This window comes from Rhinatrema bivittatum, chromosome 2 (assembly GCF_901001135.1).
Source record: "Rhinatrema bivittatum chromosome 2, aRhiBiv1.1, whole genome shotgun sequence".
Taxonomy (NCBI): domain Eukaryota; kingdom Metazoa; phylum Chordata; class Amphibia; order Gymnophiona; family Rhinatrematidae; genus Rhinatrema; species Rhinatrema bivittatum.
The window spans coordinates 572,064,595-572,083,904 of NC_042616.1; the positions used below are offsets into that span (position 1 = coordinate 572,064,595).

The following is a 19,310-nucleotide window of genomic DNA, read 5'->3' on the forward strand; positions in this document are numbered from 1 at the left end:
CCTTTTTGGTGGGCCTTACGTTCTGACTACTACGTAGCCTTTCCATACGGTTGTTGACCTTGAAGACTGTGTTCCTGGTGACTATATGTTCTACACATCGGATTTCTGAGCTGCATGCTTTGTCTTGCTGGGAGCCGTTCTTTAGGGTGACTCCAGGGGTGTTATAGATGCATACTTTTCCATCCTTCTTGCCCAAAGTTGTCTCGGACTTTCATTTGAATCAGTCCATCTCCTTTCCGTCCCTAGATGAGGTCAGGGATGCGGAAGAGTTTCGTCTTTTGCACTCCTGGATGTTAAGCGTCCTGTCATGTGGTATCTGGAGGTCTCTGAGTCTTTTCGAAAAATAGATCACCTGTTCTCCATGGAGGGAGTAAGCAGGGCTCTCCAGCTTTGCGGGCTACCGTAGCTTGTTGGATTAAGGCCGCGTATGTGCATGCTGGAAAGCCATTGCCTATTCAGGTTAGGGCCCATTCCACTACGGCTCAGACAGTGTCATGGGAAGAGGTTACTCTGCTGTCTCCCATCGATATCTTCCAAGATGCGACGTGGTCCTCCTTATACACTTTTTCCAGGTTTTATCGTCTGGATGTGCAGGCCCGGGAGGATGCAGCCTTTGAACGTGCGTTGTTGATTGGACCACGGACAGCCTCCCACCCTGTTGAGGAGTAGTTTTGGTACATCCCACTGGTCCTGAGTCCATCTGTCTACACGCTAGGAAATGGAGAAATTACTTACCTGATAATTTCATTTTCCTTAGTATAGACAGATGGACTCAGCTTCCCACCCTCGGCTGCCACATGAGTATGTCAGTAGTCCTCCTGTGGGGCTCTGGGTCCCAAGGGGTTACTGGTAAGTGTTCACCCAGTCCCTAGCTTGGGATACCTAGAAATTTACGAGAGTTCAGTGTTAGTTGTAGTTACCTGTTTTTAATCAAGTTTTTTTGCTAGTCTGTCCACAGTGCTTTTGAAGAGAATACTGCAAGGCTGGGGTCACTGCAGGGCTATATAATACTGTGATGTCAGCTTGCTCTGTCTCCATCTGCTGGCAGGGGAGCATAAACCCACACTGTCCATCTGTCTACACTAAGGAAAACAAAATTATCAGGTAAGTAATTTCTCCATTTTATGCCTTCCTCGGTAATTGAGATGTCCACAAACCCACACTACCTTTCCATGTTCACACACAAACACACTCACACACACACCCCCCACCCCTTTGCAGACCATGGAGCAGGATGTGAAAGTCGTGTACGGTGAGAAAGCAGGCACAGCATGGCTAACCATCATATCAGGCATCATCATTTTCTCTAGAGTCGCATCCTGCCTGCCAACCTGAACAGGAAAGTGTCTGGTGCCCTGCTGTAGTGAGCTAAAGGTCCTGAATGTTCTGAGTCTTGCAGTAACTTTCCTTTGCTCAGCTTCCTTTCCTGTTGGGCAAAGACTGGAAATATCTGGCTCAAGAGCATACTCCAACCCTCAAAGGATAGGGGATGCAATCATCAGAACCCCCTTATTCATAGTACACCACGCCAATCTTTTGCCAAGGAATAATGTTGTCATTTTTTGTGTGCAAGAGAGAATTCTATGTAGGTGATCATCTGTGTATGTGTTTTTTTACAGACCAGTATGTTCACAATGTTGTAAGAAGGTAAGTTGAAAGATTTAAAACTAGTATTTACGTTTGTTCTGAGGATACTCATTGTACAGCAGAATATCTGTAATGCTTCTTCTGATGCTTGTCCATACCATAACAGATGCGGTTGCCCTCCAAGCCATACTCCACTCTCCCTATTTTCTCTCTGGGACCATCTGCTTTGCAGAGAGGTGAAAGTTTTATGAGACCAGAGAAGCCCTCTACCAGCCAACACCGGCAGCTCAGGAGCATGTCCAGGTGAGTCAACAGAAGGTCTTGGGCAGTGCAAGTGGGAGGTCTTCAGGAGAAAGGACCTTTCTAGTTGGGGATGATGGAGCAACAACCAGTTGAACTAACCCTGAAATACAACTATATGTTTGGCTTGTAGAGAAGTAGGTAGGGAGTCTTGTCTTTCCATATCTTTTCCTGCAAAAAGGTTGGATGAAAAGTTCAGTGTGTGGTTTGTTTGTTTTTTCTGTCTGCTGGCAAGAACTATAATAAGAGTACAAGCAAGCTTTCCCTTAATCCATCTGATCCTTTTCCACTTCAAACCACCTCCACTACAAGACATGCTCACATCTCTCCTCCACCCTACAGAAGTCTAGCCCACGTTAGGTACCCTATTTACAAGTCCCTTTCAGTTTGATGAGGTCTCCCTAGACACAAGACTCTGCACAGTGTTCACGTACACTAGGTAGTGTCAATTTGTTCTCCTCCTTATTCTCCAGCCCTAGATAAGAGCCTATCATTTTATTCGCCCAGTTAATGTATCCCTTGTTGTAATGTAATCAGGGCCGGTGCAAGGGGATTTGGCACCCTAGGCGAGCCTTCTTCCTTGCGCCCCCCCCCCCCCCCCCCCCCCCGGTCTCGGCCCCGACTCCTACCTCATTCTCAATCACGCCCGCTGACTGGGGTTTTCTGGGTCGCGAACAGATTGGGCACTGCTTGCGGCCCGCCAAATCTCCACTCCTCTTTGCCACCACTTGCGGCCCCATATGGCTCGCACCCAGTGGCGCACCAAGGGTCTCCGGCGCCCAGGGGCCAATGCATTTGTGTGCCACAGAAAATCAGTGGCATCTCTAGACAGAAGAATTTGTTTTGGGTGGGGGGGGAGCCAAAATGACATTTCTTCATCACACCCACCTCTATAGCATGGATCCTGCTTTAAAATTGGTTATAAAAAAAAAGTGTTGTTAAAAAAAGTCCAAAGGGTCCTCTGCATTATTTTAAAAAGCTGGCCAGTTTCACACTTCTAGTAAAACTACTATAAAATTATTTGATAGCCTCATTCAACTAATTCTATATGGATTATGAGAGTGAAGTCTGGAATATATTGGAAGGGACAGAATGTCAATACAAATCCTGCACCTCCAGTTCTGTATCTCTGTGCATCCACTGAAATTCCCCCAAACAATGGAGCTTGGATGTTTCCCTTACAGTTCATCATACTAAAAGATATTTTCAAATTCTGGTGTCACCTCACAGCAACAGCAGCACAAACACCTTCCACTGCCAGACACATTGTGAACTAACACAAAGCACCACAAAAAAGACACCCAAAATCTATACTGCAATCCCATCATAACATAACAGTAATAACACCAAGGACTCAAACAACAATAACCCTACCTGTGAATAAGCAAGGGTAAATATTACACTGGGTCCTAGAATACCAATACACCACCTACTGAGGAAACAAAACAAACCCAATTGCTATAGATCTCTATACAGACACTATATGATAGCAGAATCTCTCATCATGGTCACACACACAGAGCAGAGACAGACCCTCACCAAATACAGAATACAAAATAAAGGAGCACAAATTAGAAAAAACTGAAATGGAAACCCCAAGAAGCCAGACTCTGTGTATTAGCAATGGAAAAACAGAACAACCATTCCTCATAAAACAAATAAAATCAAGAAACAAAGCATCAGTTATAATAGTAAAACCATACTAATAAAATATTTTAAAACTACTGATAAATAGAATTTCTATTAATTAAAATCATATACATTTTTTACAATTTCCCAAACACCAATAAAATATTTCAAAACAGTACATATATCAAATAACACACAATAATTAAAACTAATAAGGATTTTAAAAAGCCCCTGCTGTCCATACATGGGAGCTCTTTATTTCCAGTCACCCTGATATTGTCGAGGATTAGGAGGTTATCCTCTCTCTCTCACACATACTCACATGTCCATTCTCTCTCTCACATACACTGTCACATACATACACATTCATGCTCTTATACCCAACCATAACCTCTCGCTCTCACAGACACTGACACACTCAGGCTCTAAGGCACTCTCTCCCCCTCCACACACACCCCCACACAAACTCTTACTCCCCTGGATTTTCTCATACACACTCATGCTCTCACTCTCACTGGCTCCCTCACATACACACAAACACACACTCCCAGGCAAGCTCCCACTCGTTCTCACACAGACACACACACACACACACACACACACACACACACAGGCAAGCTCCTAGTCATTCTCACACTGAACCCCAGGCAGGCTCCCATTCATTTTCACACCACTCCCTCCCCATCCCCCAGGCATGCACACATTCATTCTCACACACACAGACCCCCAGGCAGGCACCAATTTATTCTCACACACACACATACACCACAAACAGGCAGGCACCTATTCTCACACATACAAACCCCAGGAAGACACCCATACATTCTCATTCACAGACACACCCTCAGGCAGGCACCCATGCATTCACACACATACACCGCCAGGCAGACTCCCATTCATACACATGCACACACTAAAGGCAGAGACCCCCTCTCTTTCTTTTGCCAGCAACCTCAGAGCCTCTCTCATTCTTCTGCTGCCACTGTCACTGCTGCTGTATGGCTATTGCGGAGGTGCTGATTGCTGCTATTGGCACTGAAGCACATTCTGCTGCCTCCTCTGTGCAGGCCCCATGGGCTTCCAGTTCCTCTATGCTGATCTCGTACATTGTGAGATCCGCATAGAGAAAGTGCTACTCTTGCACATTCCCAAAGATTACATGTGCCAATCAGTAAAAAGTAATTTATTTCTTTTTACATTTGCTGTCTGATCTTAGTTTTCTAATCGGTTGGTCACAGGCTTTTTTTTTTTCCACTTTCCCGTTCTTATTTTTTTGCCAATTCCTTTTATAACATATTTCTTTTCTCTCCATCTGTCTGCTTCCCTCAAACACAAAGTCAGGTTCTCATTCTCACATGCTTTCTCTCTCTCACATACACAGGCACTCATTCTCACATGCTGTCCCTCATACAATCATTTATACACAGTCTCTCTCTTGCACATGCTGTCTAACTCTCACTCCCACATGCTGTCTTGCTCAAGCACAGGTTCTCACTGTCACATGCTCTCTCTCATACAATCATTCCTACACACAGGCTCTCACTGTCACATGCTGACTCACACACACAGGCTCTCTCTCACTCCCACATGCTGTCCTGCTCAAGCACAGGCTCTCACTGTCACATACTCTCTCTCATACAATCATTCCTACACACAGGCTCTCACTGTCACATGCTGACTCACACACACACACACACACACACAGGCTCTCTCTCACTCCTACATGCTGTCTTGCTCAAGCACAGGCTCTCACTATCACATGCTGTCTCTCTCTCACACACAGAGGCTCTCCCATGCTGTCTCTGCAAACATTCAGGTGTTCACTCCCACACACACACACACAGTCTCTCAACTCATCTCATACACGCACACATGCACACTGTACAAACCCTCAGTCTCTCTCTCACCTCTGGGCCTCCTCTTCATGGGCCACTGCAGGATGGGCTCTGCAGCAGCCCCGGTCTTCTCGAGCCGCGCTGATCCTCTTCTGCACGTGGCTGATGCTCCTCCTCTTTCCTGCCCGCGCGGCTCCGGCAACATTTTTCTTCCGGGGCTGCGCGGGCAGGAAGGAGGAGAAGTTCCTGCATTGGCTGATGCTCCTCCTCCTCCTTCCTGCCCGCGCGGCCCCGGAAGAAAAATGTTGCCGGAGCCGCGCGGGCAGGAAGGAGGAGGAGCACCAGCATGTTTAGACGCGACTGTACCACGGTCCTGCCGATCTTCTTGCTGTGTGTATCCGGCACACAGCATAGCAGTAGTTCACCGCTCAGCCGCCATTGGGATGACGTCCACCGGCGGCCATTGGCCATCAGCGGCTCGGCGCCCCCTAATGCTCAGCGCCCTAGGCGATCGCCTAGTTCGCCTAGTGCTTCCGCCGGCCCTGAATGTAATGCATTCTTACATGCTAGTTCACGTTCTAATGTAAACCGAAGTGATGTGTAATTTTTACATGAATATCGGTATATAAAAATGCTAAATAAATAAATGTGCATTTCCCATCGATAGCAGGGCTGAATTAGTCATTCTGTCATGGGATCTGTCAATCAGGTCCAGGAGGTGGAGCTTTACCAAGCAGAGATTTAGATTTTAGCTCTCTGCGGCTGCGCATGTGTTCCCACGCAGGAAAGTAACAGATTCTCCTCAGTCTGTTCTTTCCGCGAGCGGGATTGCACGCAGGACTGACTTCTCCTCAGCATTTATTATTTTTTTCTTGAAATGTCAAAAAAGTCGGGGTTTAAACCCTGTACCTGTGGCAAGGTAATGTCGGTCACGGATGGCCATGACCGATGTTACCGATGCCTGGGGCCAGAGCACAATTTACAAAATTGTGAATTTTGTGCCCGAATGTCCCCAAGAGTCCAAAAACAGTGGGCTTATAGGATACAGGAACTTTTCAGTTTTTCGGAGCCATCGGAGGCTTATTCTTCGCCTGGCCCCTCAACTACAACGGCTCCATTGCAAAAACGAGCGTCGTCGTGGGATCCTCATCCCTCCAGGCTTGGAGGTAAGGACTTGCCGAGACGACATAGGCCATCGGATCCGAGAGGACCGAGAGAGCCTCAGCAATCTGCGCAGGAAACAACGGCACCTAAAACTTCGGCGCCTATGACTTATGCGCCCAAAGTACCTTCTGCGCCCAAATCACCGTCGGTGCATAAAACGTCTGCACCCAAAACGACATCGGCACACAAGACATCAGTGCACACAGCCCCGAAAACATCCGCGCACGGCGCCAGAGCCGTCTGCGTGCACAGCGCCGGAAACAATGGCGCCGAAGACATCTGCGCATAAGTCGCCATATGCGCACAACCTACAGAAAACATTGGCACACAAGGCGCCGAAGACATTGGCGCAAATGGCAGCAAAGAAATCGACGCACAGTGGACTACAACAGTCCAAACACCCATGTCATTCAATACCACATGGGTTAAAACGAAGACATCAGTCTCCAGATGTACCTCATTCCACCTCTTCAGATTCCAATTCTACAGAGGTGAAATCAAAACGTATAAGACGATCACCGTTGGGAAGTGAAATCCACACAGAATCATCGTCACGCCATCACCCTAGGCGATCACGTCACTCACATCAAAAGACTGGGAAGACGAGGGACACATGGGAAGTGAGCCTTTCTATTTCTAGGTCATCTCATGCACGAAGTGCAAGCACCTTATCTCATAGAGACATAATACAAATCACTTCCTCTGCAGCATCTACATCCTCAGATAATTCTGTTAGGACCACAGAGGGCAAGATGGGGAAGAAGTATGATGTGCCAAGTGCTTCCCCTCAAATTCCTCCTGTGCAACCTAAACTATGTGAGTTACCAAAATAATCTGGTCGTTCAACAATGCCTCCTCAAACAAAAGAGGCATTTTTTCAATTATCCCAATTGTTAGCAGGGTTTTAAGAAACTCTTCAATCATCCTTTAAGATGTCTAACGAACTATCTGTGAGTTCCCCCGAACACAGTATACATACCTCTAGAGAACCGTCAGTGGAGCCTCCGGCATCCCCAATAACAAAACGACCAATTTCACAATTCAACAGCAAGATACACCTATCTATTCTCTGTCTCCGCGAACATCCCCATCGTCATCTACCGGATTCCCATCAGATCCGCAGGAACAACCGCACGAACCGTATTCTCCTTCAGAGGACCTGACATACACAAAAGTTTTTGAAAAATTGGGCACGATATTACACCTGGAGGTCCAAAAGGAGACAGACCCTAGATCAGAAACCTTTGGTCTCCTAAAGATTTTCGATGCTCCGGGAGAATCAACATCTCTTCCACCACAGGAACTATTACATACCGTCCTACAGAAATCTTGGGAAACGCTGTACTTGCTGTCAGCGGTTTCAAAGAAAACGGATATAAAATTTCGTATACGAAAAACATCGCCTTACTCTATGCCACAACTACCACATGCTTCAATTGTGGTAGAGTCTGCAATGCAAAGATTCAAAAAAGCAAAGTCGCATACCTCATATCCACCAGGCAAAGACAACCGATATTTAGATGAGTTTGGTAGAATGATGTACCACAACTCAATGTTGAATGCCTGCATTATGCACCATCAATTCTACATGGTACAATACCTATATGAGTGCATACAAGCCATAAAAGGTATGCTTTCCTCGATGGCAGATCAGATACCACCGCCTCTTCATGACATGGAGGAGTGTTCTCTGCACCTTCTGCGATCGATATATGAGGGATTTGAAACATCTTCTATGGCATTTGCAACAGCCATCGCAGCCCGTAAGATGGCATGGTTACGTTCTAGTAGGATACGAGAAGATTTACACGAGAAACTAATGAACCTCCCGTGTACAGGAGACAACCTGTTCAGAGAACAACTTCAAGACACAGTCGGCAAATTAAGAGGAAGCTCTAGCAGTCCAATCCTTAACATCACAACCTCACTACTCAACCACGCGTCGTTATGTGGGATCTACTCGTAGACAATCCTATGCCCATAGACCTTACAGGTCTTATCAAGCCTTTCATACACAGATGTATCCATCTTACCAGCGACCTCCGCCACAACAACACAACCCAACTCAACGAAGGGGTAAGCCATGTAACCAAAGACAGCAGACACAACAACCGGCTGCTGCAGTAAAATCAACGCCATCTTTTTAATAACCCAGCCACCACCACTACATCAAGCACCACCTGGCAGAATTCATTCTTGCCTGGGAGGGAATAACAACCGATCAATGGGTTTTAGAGAGAGTACGACATGGCTACCAACTCCAGTTTACCACAAAACCCATACTACCTCACCTTTCCACTCTAAAGATTCAAAGCTTCCAACCACAACTGGGGGAGGAAATTGCTTTGCTTCGCAAACAGCAGGCCATTTGACAGATTTTCCCAAAGACCCGACAGACAGGGTTTTATTCCCCATACTTCCTCATACACAAAAAGTCGGGTGGGCTTCGCCCCATATTTAGATCTACGGGAATTGAACAAATTCCTGACCAAAGAGAAATTCAAGATGGTATAGATGAAATCGATCCTACCTCTGATTCAACCCAATGACTGGATGTGTTCCATCGATCTGAAGGATGCTTACACACATATTCCAATCCATCCATCCTCTTGGCGTTACCTATGCTTTCGCTACGGCCATCAACACTTACCAGTACAAGGTTCTTCCCTTTGGACTATCGGCTGCACCCAAGGTTTTCACCAAATGCATGGTTGTGGTGGTGGCTCATCTCAGACAACAGGGTATGAGCATCTTTCCATATCTGGACGATTGGCTAATAATAGCCTCGACCCCGGACATCTTACTTGATCACCTACGACGGGTGATACAGTGCTTACAGGAATTGGGCTAGTGATCAATTTTCAGAAATCACATCTCCAACCAACACAAAGACTACAGTTTATAGGAGCAGGCCTGGACACCATTCGCAACCGGGCATATCTCCCAACAGAAAGAATGACACAACTACGTCAACTTCTCTACTCGTTGAACAACACTCAAAGGCCGTCGGCGAGACAAATTTTGGTAGTCCTCTGCCACATGGCGGTGGCTATTTTCATGGTTCCCAACACCAGGCTGCATATATGAGACGCCTGCAATGGGGACTAAAATGTCAATGGAAACACTCACAACCGTTGACACAGAAGTTATCGTTGACCTCCGAGATGAAACAGGACATAACATGGTGGCTCCTAGACGCCACCCTGTCCAAAGGAGCATTATTCAGTCCTCCTCTTCACAACGCAGTTTTAACCACAGATGCGTCTCGCAAGGGATGGGGGAGCACATCTCAAGATTTATGAAACCCAAGGGTTATGGACAATCTCCGAGCAGACCCTGCAGATAAATTTATTGGAGCTCAGAGCAATTCGAAATGCGTTACAAGTGTTTCAAGATCACTTAAAGGGCCGCAGGGTCATGATCTACACAGACAATCAAGTGGCAATGTTTTATATCAACAAGCAAGGAGGGTCCAGTTCATGGTACCTGTAGGAGTAATGAAGAGGCATCAGACAGCTTTCATGGCAGGCAGGAAGAGAGAAGGCAAAGAGGGTTTGTCCTCAGAGCCTCTTCCTTTTATTGTACATTCATACAAAGGCAGATGATGTGTCATTACATGATTGGCTACTTTCCCATAGCAACAGAAGAGTCATTACACCATTGGCTTTGGCTCAGGGGGTGTGCACGGATCATATCATTGGCTGCTGAAATCTATACCTCCTGACTTTGTCCTGCCTCTGACTAAGGAACACCCAGCCCTACTTTCAGGCTAACAGGATTAATTATAAGCCAGAGAAATACATGAAGTCAGGTATCCTCTCCTTGGCAGAGACTTAAGCACAAGTGATGCTTTTATTCAGGCAAAGGTCAGGGAGAAGGGAAGTTAGTGTTTAACCCTGATGAAATGGCTTGCTGGCAAGCGCATATTTCCCACAGTACCTTTGCAAGGAGACTCTGACAATCTTCAAATATGCTCACCAACATTGCATACATCTACAAGCAACTTACCTACCAGGAGTAGCAAATACAAGAGCGGACAGGCTAAGTCGCATCTTTCATCCTCACGAATGGACACTCAATTCGGAAGTAGCCCAAGACATCTTCATTCAGTGGGGGACACCTGCATTAGATCTCTTTGCAACAGAGATCAACGCTCAACTTCCTAAATTCTGCTCGATAAAACCAAGTCAGTTCAGGATCGCCCAGGATGCCTTCCTCATTCCGTGGACGACAAGCCCTCCTGTATGCCTTTCCTCCCATACCACTCATAACAAGGACAATTTAAAAGTGCATAGCAGACAAGGCTCAACTGATAGTCATAGCTCCAGCCTGGCCAAGAAAACCTTGGTACAGTTTCCTTCTCCGACTGTCCATCACGGATCCTATTCAGTTACCAAATCGCCCAGATCTTCTCTTCCAAGATCAAGGAACACTTCTACACCCGCTACACTCATCTCTCCATTTGACAACATGGAGATTGAGAGGCTCCTTTTAACAGAACAGGGAGTTTTCACTTTGGCACAGTCCATTTTGTTAGAATCCAGGAAACTCTCAACAAGGAAAAACTATAGCTATAAATGGAAATGATACTCGACCTGGTGCACTTCTAACAGTGTACCACCATTAGACTGTTCACCTGAGTTACTCATGGATTATCTACATACACTGTACACAGCTGGTCTTGCAACATCATCCATTAGGGTTCATCTCAGTGCCATTGCATTATATCACAGACCACTTAACAATATTCCTATTTCCAATCACCCCTTACTATCTCGTTTCATCAAGGGGTTAAATCACCTTCGTCCTCCGATATCCAAACATCCAGTTCTGTGGAACCTCAACATAGTTCTTGAACAGCTTATGCTTCCCACATTTGAGCCCATGGACTCAGCATATTAAATACCTTACATGGAAGGTGGTGTTACTGTTTGCAGTAACATCAGCACGACGAGTCAGTGAATTATAGGCCTTGGTCCATTATTCTCCGTATTTACAGTTTCATCACCAAAAGGTGGTTCTCCGAACTCACCCGTCCTTCCTACCAAAAGTGGTTTCTCAATTCCATCTCAATCAGACCATAGAACTACCCATCTTTTTCCCTAAACCTCATGCAAATGACAGGGAAAAATTACTGCATACACTAGATTGCAAAAGAGCTTTAGCATACTACAAAGAAAGAACAAACTCGGACTCCCGTGTTTCTCAACTCTGTCTTTTTCGACCCGAAGGCGCCTGGACTACCGGTGGCTAAACGCACCATCTCCAGCTGGATAGCACAGTGCATCAAGTTGTGCTATGACAAACAAAAGCTACAGCTACATTCTGTTCCCAAAGCTCACCAAGTTAGAGCAGTGGCGGCCTCCTTGGCACACCTTAAACATGTACAACCCATAGACATTTGTAAGGCAGCTACATGGTCATTGCTCCATACCTTCACATCGCACTACTGCCTTGATCATCAAGTAGCCGCTGATGCGAAGATAGGGCACGCAATCTTCCAATCTCTATCCTCTTGTACACGATGACTGTCACACTGCTCATGATCACATACAAACATATATAGCATAAACAACGTGATCGGGAGCTTGGGACTCCCATGACAGCATGGCTAATTCAGCCCTGCTATCGAAGGGAAAAAGCAAGTTTGCTTACCGTAAACGGTGTTTCCGTAGATAGCAGGAGCTCCACCTCCCGGGCCTGATTAACAGATCCCATGACAGCATGGCTAATTCATCCTGCTTTCTACGGAAACACCGTTTACAGTAAGCAAACTTGCTTTTAGTTCTCAAAGTCAGCACACAACTGCCCTGGGTGTCCACCTTTGCACAGGAACAAGCAGGAGAACAGTAATGTCCACTGGCCATTCATGGGCCACATGCAGACTTCAGCCTGTAAAGCAGTAACAATGTTTAAAAACATCAAATAAGCATGTTTTTTAAAAAAGCCCTGGGCAGGGCTGGTGCTAGTTTTTTTTTTTGTTTGTTGTTTTGTAATTTAATTTTATTGAACAGGATATAATGAGACCAGAACAGCAAAGTAAAAATGTATACCAATATAGCACAGATACAATACAATTCAGTAAAATCTTTATCCATTTCTCAAACTAAAAATCATTTCCATTTTCAAACTTCATCTCCCATCTCTCCCCACTCCCAGTTTTCTCAGCTGTCCTTATTGGTGCTAGCTTTTTTCACTATCCTATGTGAACAATTACTATACTGCCCCCACCCATCTCTTTCATTCAATCTCTGTCCTGAGCACATTAAAAAAAGACACCCTCCAATCATCTAATCTTTAAAAACTTGATACCCCTACCATATGTGTCTTTACCCACCTCCCTAGAAACCATTCCCATTGCATGGGTATTAGGTTCCTAGCCTTGCACACCCCTTCCCCCAGCCCTCTCCATGAACATGGTTAAAAATAATGCATTTATAATAGATTTTACATGAAAAAGAATATTCAAAGTACAGCCTTCTGAGATTTAAAAAAAAAAACAAAAAACTTACATTACATTATATTTACATGCACTGCTGTGGTGCCTATCAGAAAGCCCTGCAAAAAAGACATTTGGAACCCATATGGTATTAAGCCTACTGTATAAACCCACGACGAAGTGTGGAACGATAGGCAAACACACTAATATGAACACAATCCAACAGGTGTGTTGCAAAATCAATTGCAAAGGTCCATGTAAAACAAACCAGGAACAGTTCAATAATTCCAAAATGCCAAATCTTTATTGAAATATCAGTCCCCCGATACAGACCGTGTTTCGCAAAGGCTGCATCGGGAGGGACCAATTACATGTGGTAAAATAAAGCAGCATTACATTCGTGAGATACATCAAGGGGAATTTCCAGAGGATAATTTGGGGGGTTGAACCAATTACAATTGGAAGAGCACTGTTCTAATGTGTGTGAAGAACAACGTTAAATCGTAGAAAACAATGGCAGTAAGAAGCAGGTTGATAAAATCACTGCATCTCATGTATGTGAATGAAGTGTCTTTCAAATGTGCACTGGTGAGGTGTTAACATATGAAAAGTCACTCAGGGTTATTTGGTCTGTGACATTCCGCCAAGATTCAGAAAGCAAAATTGCTTACCTGTAATAGGTGTTATCCCAGGATAGCAGGATGTAGTCCTCACATATGAGTGCATCCCCTACTCCCTAGTGGTAAGCTGAGATAGCACTCAGGTGTACCCTTACCGACTAAGTTTGGAGACCAGAATCTGAAAGGTGCCAGAGATAGTCTAATAAAGATGATTTGGGACAGGAAAAGGGATCTATACTTTTCTAGATGCACCACGAGGTGAATCTTTTCCACTTACAACGATAGGATTTTCGTGTGGAAGGCTTTCGTGAAGCTACAAGCACTTGAAAGACATTAGTTGAAAGATTGAGTGGTTGCAGGATCAAGCTGTCAACATCCAGGCAGTGAGGGATAGGGTCTGAAGGTTGGGATGGCGCAACCTGCCTTGGTCCTGAGTTATGAGAGTGGGTGTTGAGCCCAGGCGAATTGGTTCTCTGATTGAGAGGTCGAGAAGTATGGGAAACCACACTTGACGAGGCCAGTAAGGAGCTATGAGTATCATTGACCCTGTGTCCTGCTGTAGCTTCATTAGAGTTTTTACTATGAGCAGTATCGGGGGATACACGCGTATAGGAGGCCTGAGTTCCAGGAGCGAGCAAAAGCGTCCATGGCTAACTGTTTTTTCTGCTTGTGTAGGGAGCAGAATCTGTCCACTTTGTGATTCAGTTCGGATGCAAAGAGGTCTATAGTTGGTTGACCCCAGCGTTGGAAGAGTCTGGTTGTTATCGCCGGATCCAGGGACCACTCGTGGGGATGGAACTGACGACTGAGGCGATCTTCAACCACATTGTGTATGCCTGCTAGATAAGTGGCCTGGAGAAACATGGAATGTGTTAGGGCCCAGTCCCAAATCTGTGCGGCTTCTTGGCAAAGGAGATAAGAGCCTGTACCTCCCTGTTTGTTGAGGTACCACATGGCAACTGTGTTGCCTGTTTGTATGAGAACAGTCTTGTGTGAAAGGCTGTCCTTGAACGCATATAGAGCATAACGTATAGCTCGAAGCTCCAGGAAGTTGATTTGAAATGTTGCTTTGAGTTTTGTCCACGTACCTTGAGTCTGAAGATTGTCTATATGTGCTCCCCAACCTAAGGTGGATGCATCTGTAGCTAAGGTTACTTGTGGAACTGGGTGCTGGAACGGTAGACCTGTTAACAGGTTGTTCGTGTTTGTCCACCAGAGGAGAGATGAACATAACTGGTGGGTTATATGAATTGGAGACAACAGTGGTTGAAAAGCTTGGAGCCACTGTGAACTCAAAGTCCATTGCGTTATTCTCATGGCTAATATGGCCATAGGGGTGACGTAGACTGTGGAAGCCATGTGGCCCAGCATTGTTAGGAACTGATGGGCTGAAGCTGCTTTCTTTCCGTGCAGCGATCTTGCTAGTCTGGAGAGTGTGTCTTCACAGTCTTTTGGTAGGAAGGCCTTTGATATGATGGTGTTCAATTCTGCTGCAATAAACTGCAGAAGGCGAGATGGCATGAGGTGGGATTTTTGGTAGTTGATAAGAAATCCCAACGAGTTAAGTAGTTTGATATTGAGCTTGAGAGAATCGAGAGCTCCTTGTTTCGACTGGTTCTTGATGAGCCAGTCGTCCAGATAAGGAAAAACGTGTGTGCTTTTCTTGCGTAGATGGGCCGCAGCTACTGCTCGACACTTTGTAAATACACGGGGTGCTGAGGCAAGTCCAAAGCGCAGAACCCGGTATTGAAAGTGTTGATGACCCTATAGGAAACGCAGGTACTTGCGATGAGGTGGGAAAATTGGAATGTGAGCATAAGCGTCTTGAGGATCCAGAGAACAGAGCCAATCTCCTTTCTGCAGAAGGGGAAGCATGGTGCCTAAGGACACCATCCTGAATTTTTCTTTTCGTCGAAATTTGTTGAGATTTCAGAGTTCTAAGATGGGGCGGAGGCCACCTGTTTTCTTTGGAAGTAGAAAATAGCGGGAGTACAATCCTCTGCCCTGCTGAGGTTGGGGAACCGGTTCCATAGCCCTGACTCTCAGGATGGTGGATAATTCGGTTTCTAGAAGAGTGGTATGATCCTTGTGTATCCAGAGAGAGACTGGTGGGGAATCTCTGGGTACTGTGAGAAAATCCAGATGGTAACCTTGTATTATAATGTATAGTTCCCATTGATCTGTCATGATGTTTATCCAATTGGGTAAAAGGAAAGAAACCCGGCCTCCTACTGGTAAATGTTGATTTGGGTTTTTGGAGAAGCTGCTGTTCTCTGGGAGTTTTTCAAAACCCCGATGCCTGGCCCGTCTGAGGAGGAGGCTGAGGCCTGGATGCTTTTGGCTGCCTGGGATGAGCTCTCTGAGCAGGTCATGTTGTCCTTCCACGAGGAGCTGTTGGATAAAACCTGCGTGGTCAGTAGAATGGCTTTCTTGTATCTTTTCTGGATGGGCGTCTTGCAGAAGATGGAGTTTCTGCAGTAATCATTGACAGTTGGCGCAGAGTTTCATTATGATCTTTCAATTGTACCACTGCATCTTGCACTTTTTCTCCAAACAGGTTGTCACCCGTGCAAGGAAAGTCTGCTAATTTTTCTTGGACCTCAGGCCTGAGGTCGGATGCCTTCAGCCATGCCCATCTTCTGGCACTAATACCAGTGGCTGCCATTCTGGAGGATGTCTCGAATGAGTCATAGGCTGCACATACCTCGTGCTTCCTAGCTTCTAGACCTTTATGTATGATGGAACTGAATTTGTCTTGATGCTGTTGTGGAAGAGTTTCTGATAATTCTTGCATCTGCTTCCACAAATATCTTTGGTATTGCATCATATATAATTGGTATGAGGCAATTCTGGATAAGAGCATGGAACCCTGGAACATTCTTACGTCCTAAATTATCTAAAAATTTGTGCTCTTTCCCAGGAGGTGTAGAGGAGTGTGGCCTAATCCTCTTTGATCTTTTCTGCGCAAACTCTACCACAACAGATTGATGTGGGAGCTGAGGCTTTTGGAACCCAGGTATGTGTTGTACCAAATATGTGGCATCTATCTTTGTTTACCGGTGGAACAGAGCAGGGATGCTCCCAAAGGCAATGTTGAAGGTCAACTAACACTTCATGCACTGGTATGGCGACTATCTCTTTAGGAGTATCAACAAATTGAAGGACCTCTAAAGTCCTGTGTCTTGTATCCTCTTCTGTTAATTATTGGAAGGGGATTGTTTCAGACATTTCTCATACAAATTTTGAGAAGGAGAGGTCCTCAGGTGGTGATTTTCTCCTTTCCTCTGGTGGAGACGGGTCTGACAAGATGTCCTCAGTAGAGGGATCGGTGTCCACATCCTCCCAGGTGTCTGATAAGGTGTGTGGATGTGGACTGGAAGGAGGAAGGGAGAATGGCATCGATGGCTGTATAGCCTTTAATGAATCCATCGGTGGTTTTTGTTTATGCCTCGGTGGCATCAATGGCAATGGATGCGGCATCGATGGTGGAATCGGAGTCTCGATCCCGAGAGTCCCAACGGTCCTGGCATCGGCTGAGGTGTCGATGGCTGTTGGTCCAAGTTGGTGCTTCCCTCGTCTGAAGAACCCGGAATCGGATCTTTGGGATGTTTGGTCGGTGTCTTTGGCATCAATGGCGCAGGTTGTGTCGGCAGGGCACAGATCAATGAATCAAGCCTAGTCAGCAGTGGTGTGAGAATCGATGTCTCCGGCATCGGTGGAGGTATGGGAACCGGCACCGGTGGATGAAGTTCTCGGACGGCATAGACTACTGCCTGGCAGAAAATCCGTCCAGTTCCCTCCCGTAAGCTGAGGAAGACAGAGCAGCTACAGGGGGTGGCAGACTAGGCAAAACTGGCTCCTCCACAGGTCCCTGTGGGGGCACAGTACCTGGCATCGATATCAGTGGGGATTGCCTTGGATCTTGTAATGTAGAAGGCATCGATGAGTCCTCTACCCTGGCCTTCTTGGTGGGCCGTTCAATGGCCATCGAGCCTGTTCCAGGATCGGATCCGGCACCAGGTGTTTCACGTTGATGCCCGTGTCAATGCTTTTCTCTGTGCTCTGTTCTTTTTTCTAGCACCGAAGCAGACTGTCTACACCTTGGGTAGAGTCGGGGAAAGTGGGTCCCCACTACCCTCGGGCACTCGGTGGGTTTTTATTATTACCTTTTTGGAAACCCCTGCCAATGAGGACTGCATCAATGTCGATGGAAGCAGCTGAATTTTGAAGAGATGTTCCATTTTCTCTAGACATGCCAGTCTACCTTTTGATATCATCTTGGCGCATTGAGGACATGAAGAAACATCATGTCCTGCGCCCAGACATAAAATGCACTCGATGTGAAGATCGGTGATTGACATCATACGGGGGCAATTTAGGCATTTTTTGAACCCGGTTGCCATAATGACAAACTTAAGGCCAGACAGCCGTCAACGGCCCATGGTCACCGATAAAATAAAGACGGTATCAACCGCAAATAAGTAGTTTTGTCACCGATCGAAGAAAAATGAACTGAGAATGGGAGACCCCTATGAGGGGATATTTTTCTGAGGACTGCGAGGCAAACTGCAGCGCAGAAAAAAAAGTCTGAAGGGAGACCCCTGTGGCTCGAGGGATAATGGCATGCTCAGTTGGCTCAGTGTGCCAGTCAAAAATTTCTAGAAACTTTGACAGAGTTTTCCGTGGTAGGGCTCCGTCCAGTGACGTCACCCATATGTGAGGACTATCATCCTGCTTGTCCTGGGATAAATGATCCCTCAATATAAGGAGAATTTGTATTTAAACGATCAAGGTGCAGCCGAAGCCTAGACAATTCTTGCTCAACTCTGTACCAGCTTCAGCTGTACCTTCCAATTGTAATTGGTTCAAACCCCCCCCCCCCCCGCTTCATGTATCTAATGGGACACATTTCTCAAGAATGTAATGCTGCTTTATTTTATCACATGTAATTGGTCCCTCCCAATGCAGCCTTTGCGAAACAGTCCGTGTCGGGGGACTGACATTTCAATAAAGATTTGGCATTTTGGAATTATTGAACTTTTCCTGTTTAAATTGTTTTTTCTGGTTTGTTTTACATGGACCTTTGCAATTGATTTTGCAACACACCAGTTGGATTGTATTAAGCCTACTGTAACGTGTATGCTTGATCTGCAGAAAGTCATGACTAAACTGAATTACAATATAATAAATTTCCCATACTAAAACACCACTAACTGCTAGCAGTCAAACAGTAACAACTCTAACTATGTAAAGGCAAATATTATAGCACTGCAAATATTATACCAGGACCTAAAACACCAATGCACCTCCTGTTAGGAAAATAGAAGACCCTAGACTGCTGTAGATCTCTGCACACTATGTTAGCGGAATACCTCGCCTCAGTCAGACATGCAGAACAGATAAATCCTCACCAAATACATAGAGCAATGATAAAGTATTAATAGAAACATGCAGTCAAGGAAGCCACAACACTTTCTCTATGCTGTGCAACAATGAAAAAACAGAACCATCCTCAAACATCAAAAAATAAAATCGAGAAATATAGTAAATACATTAATCATAATAAAAATATACTATTAAAAAATATTTCAAAACAGCTGATGAATAAAAATCCAATAATTAAAAACTCATATACAGTTTTTTTCAAATTTCCTAACACCAATTAAATATTTCAGAGCAGCAGCAGACAGATCAAATAACACCCCAAAATTATTTATTTAAAACATCTAATATTAA

The 19,310-nt window shown here is 45.4% G+C and overlaps 1 protein-coding gene across 1 annotated transcript in view; it reads left to right on the plus strand.

The window, feature by feature from the left end:
- Positions 1 to 19,310, plus strand: part of SPIRE1 (spire type actin nucleation factor 1) — a 472,800-nt gene that overhangs the window by 438,440 nt on the left and 15,050 nt on the right. The window contains exons 14-15 of the mRNA XM_029590957.1: positions 1,620 to 1,647; positions 1,754 to 1,890. Of these exons, the coding sequence (XP_029446817.1) occupies positions 1,620 to 1,647; positions 1,754 to 1,890 (165 nt within the window). The remainder of the gene's footprint in view (positions 1 to 1,619; positions 1,648 to 1,753; positions 1,891 to 19,310) is intronic.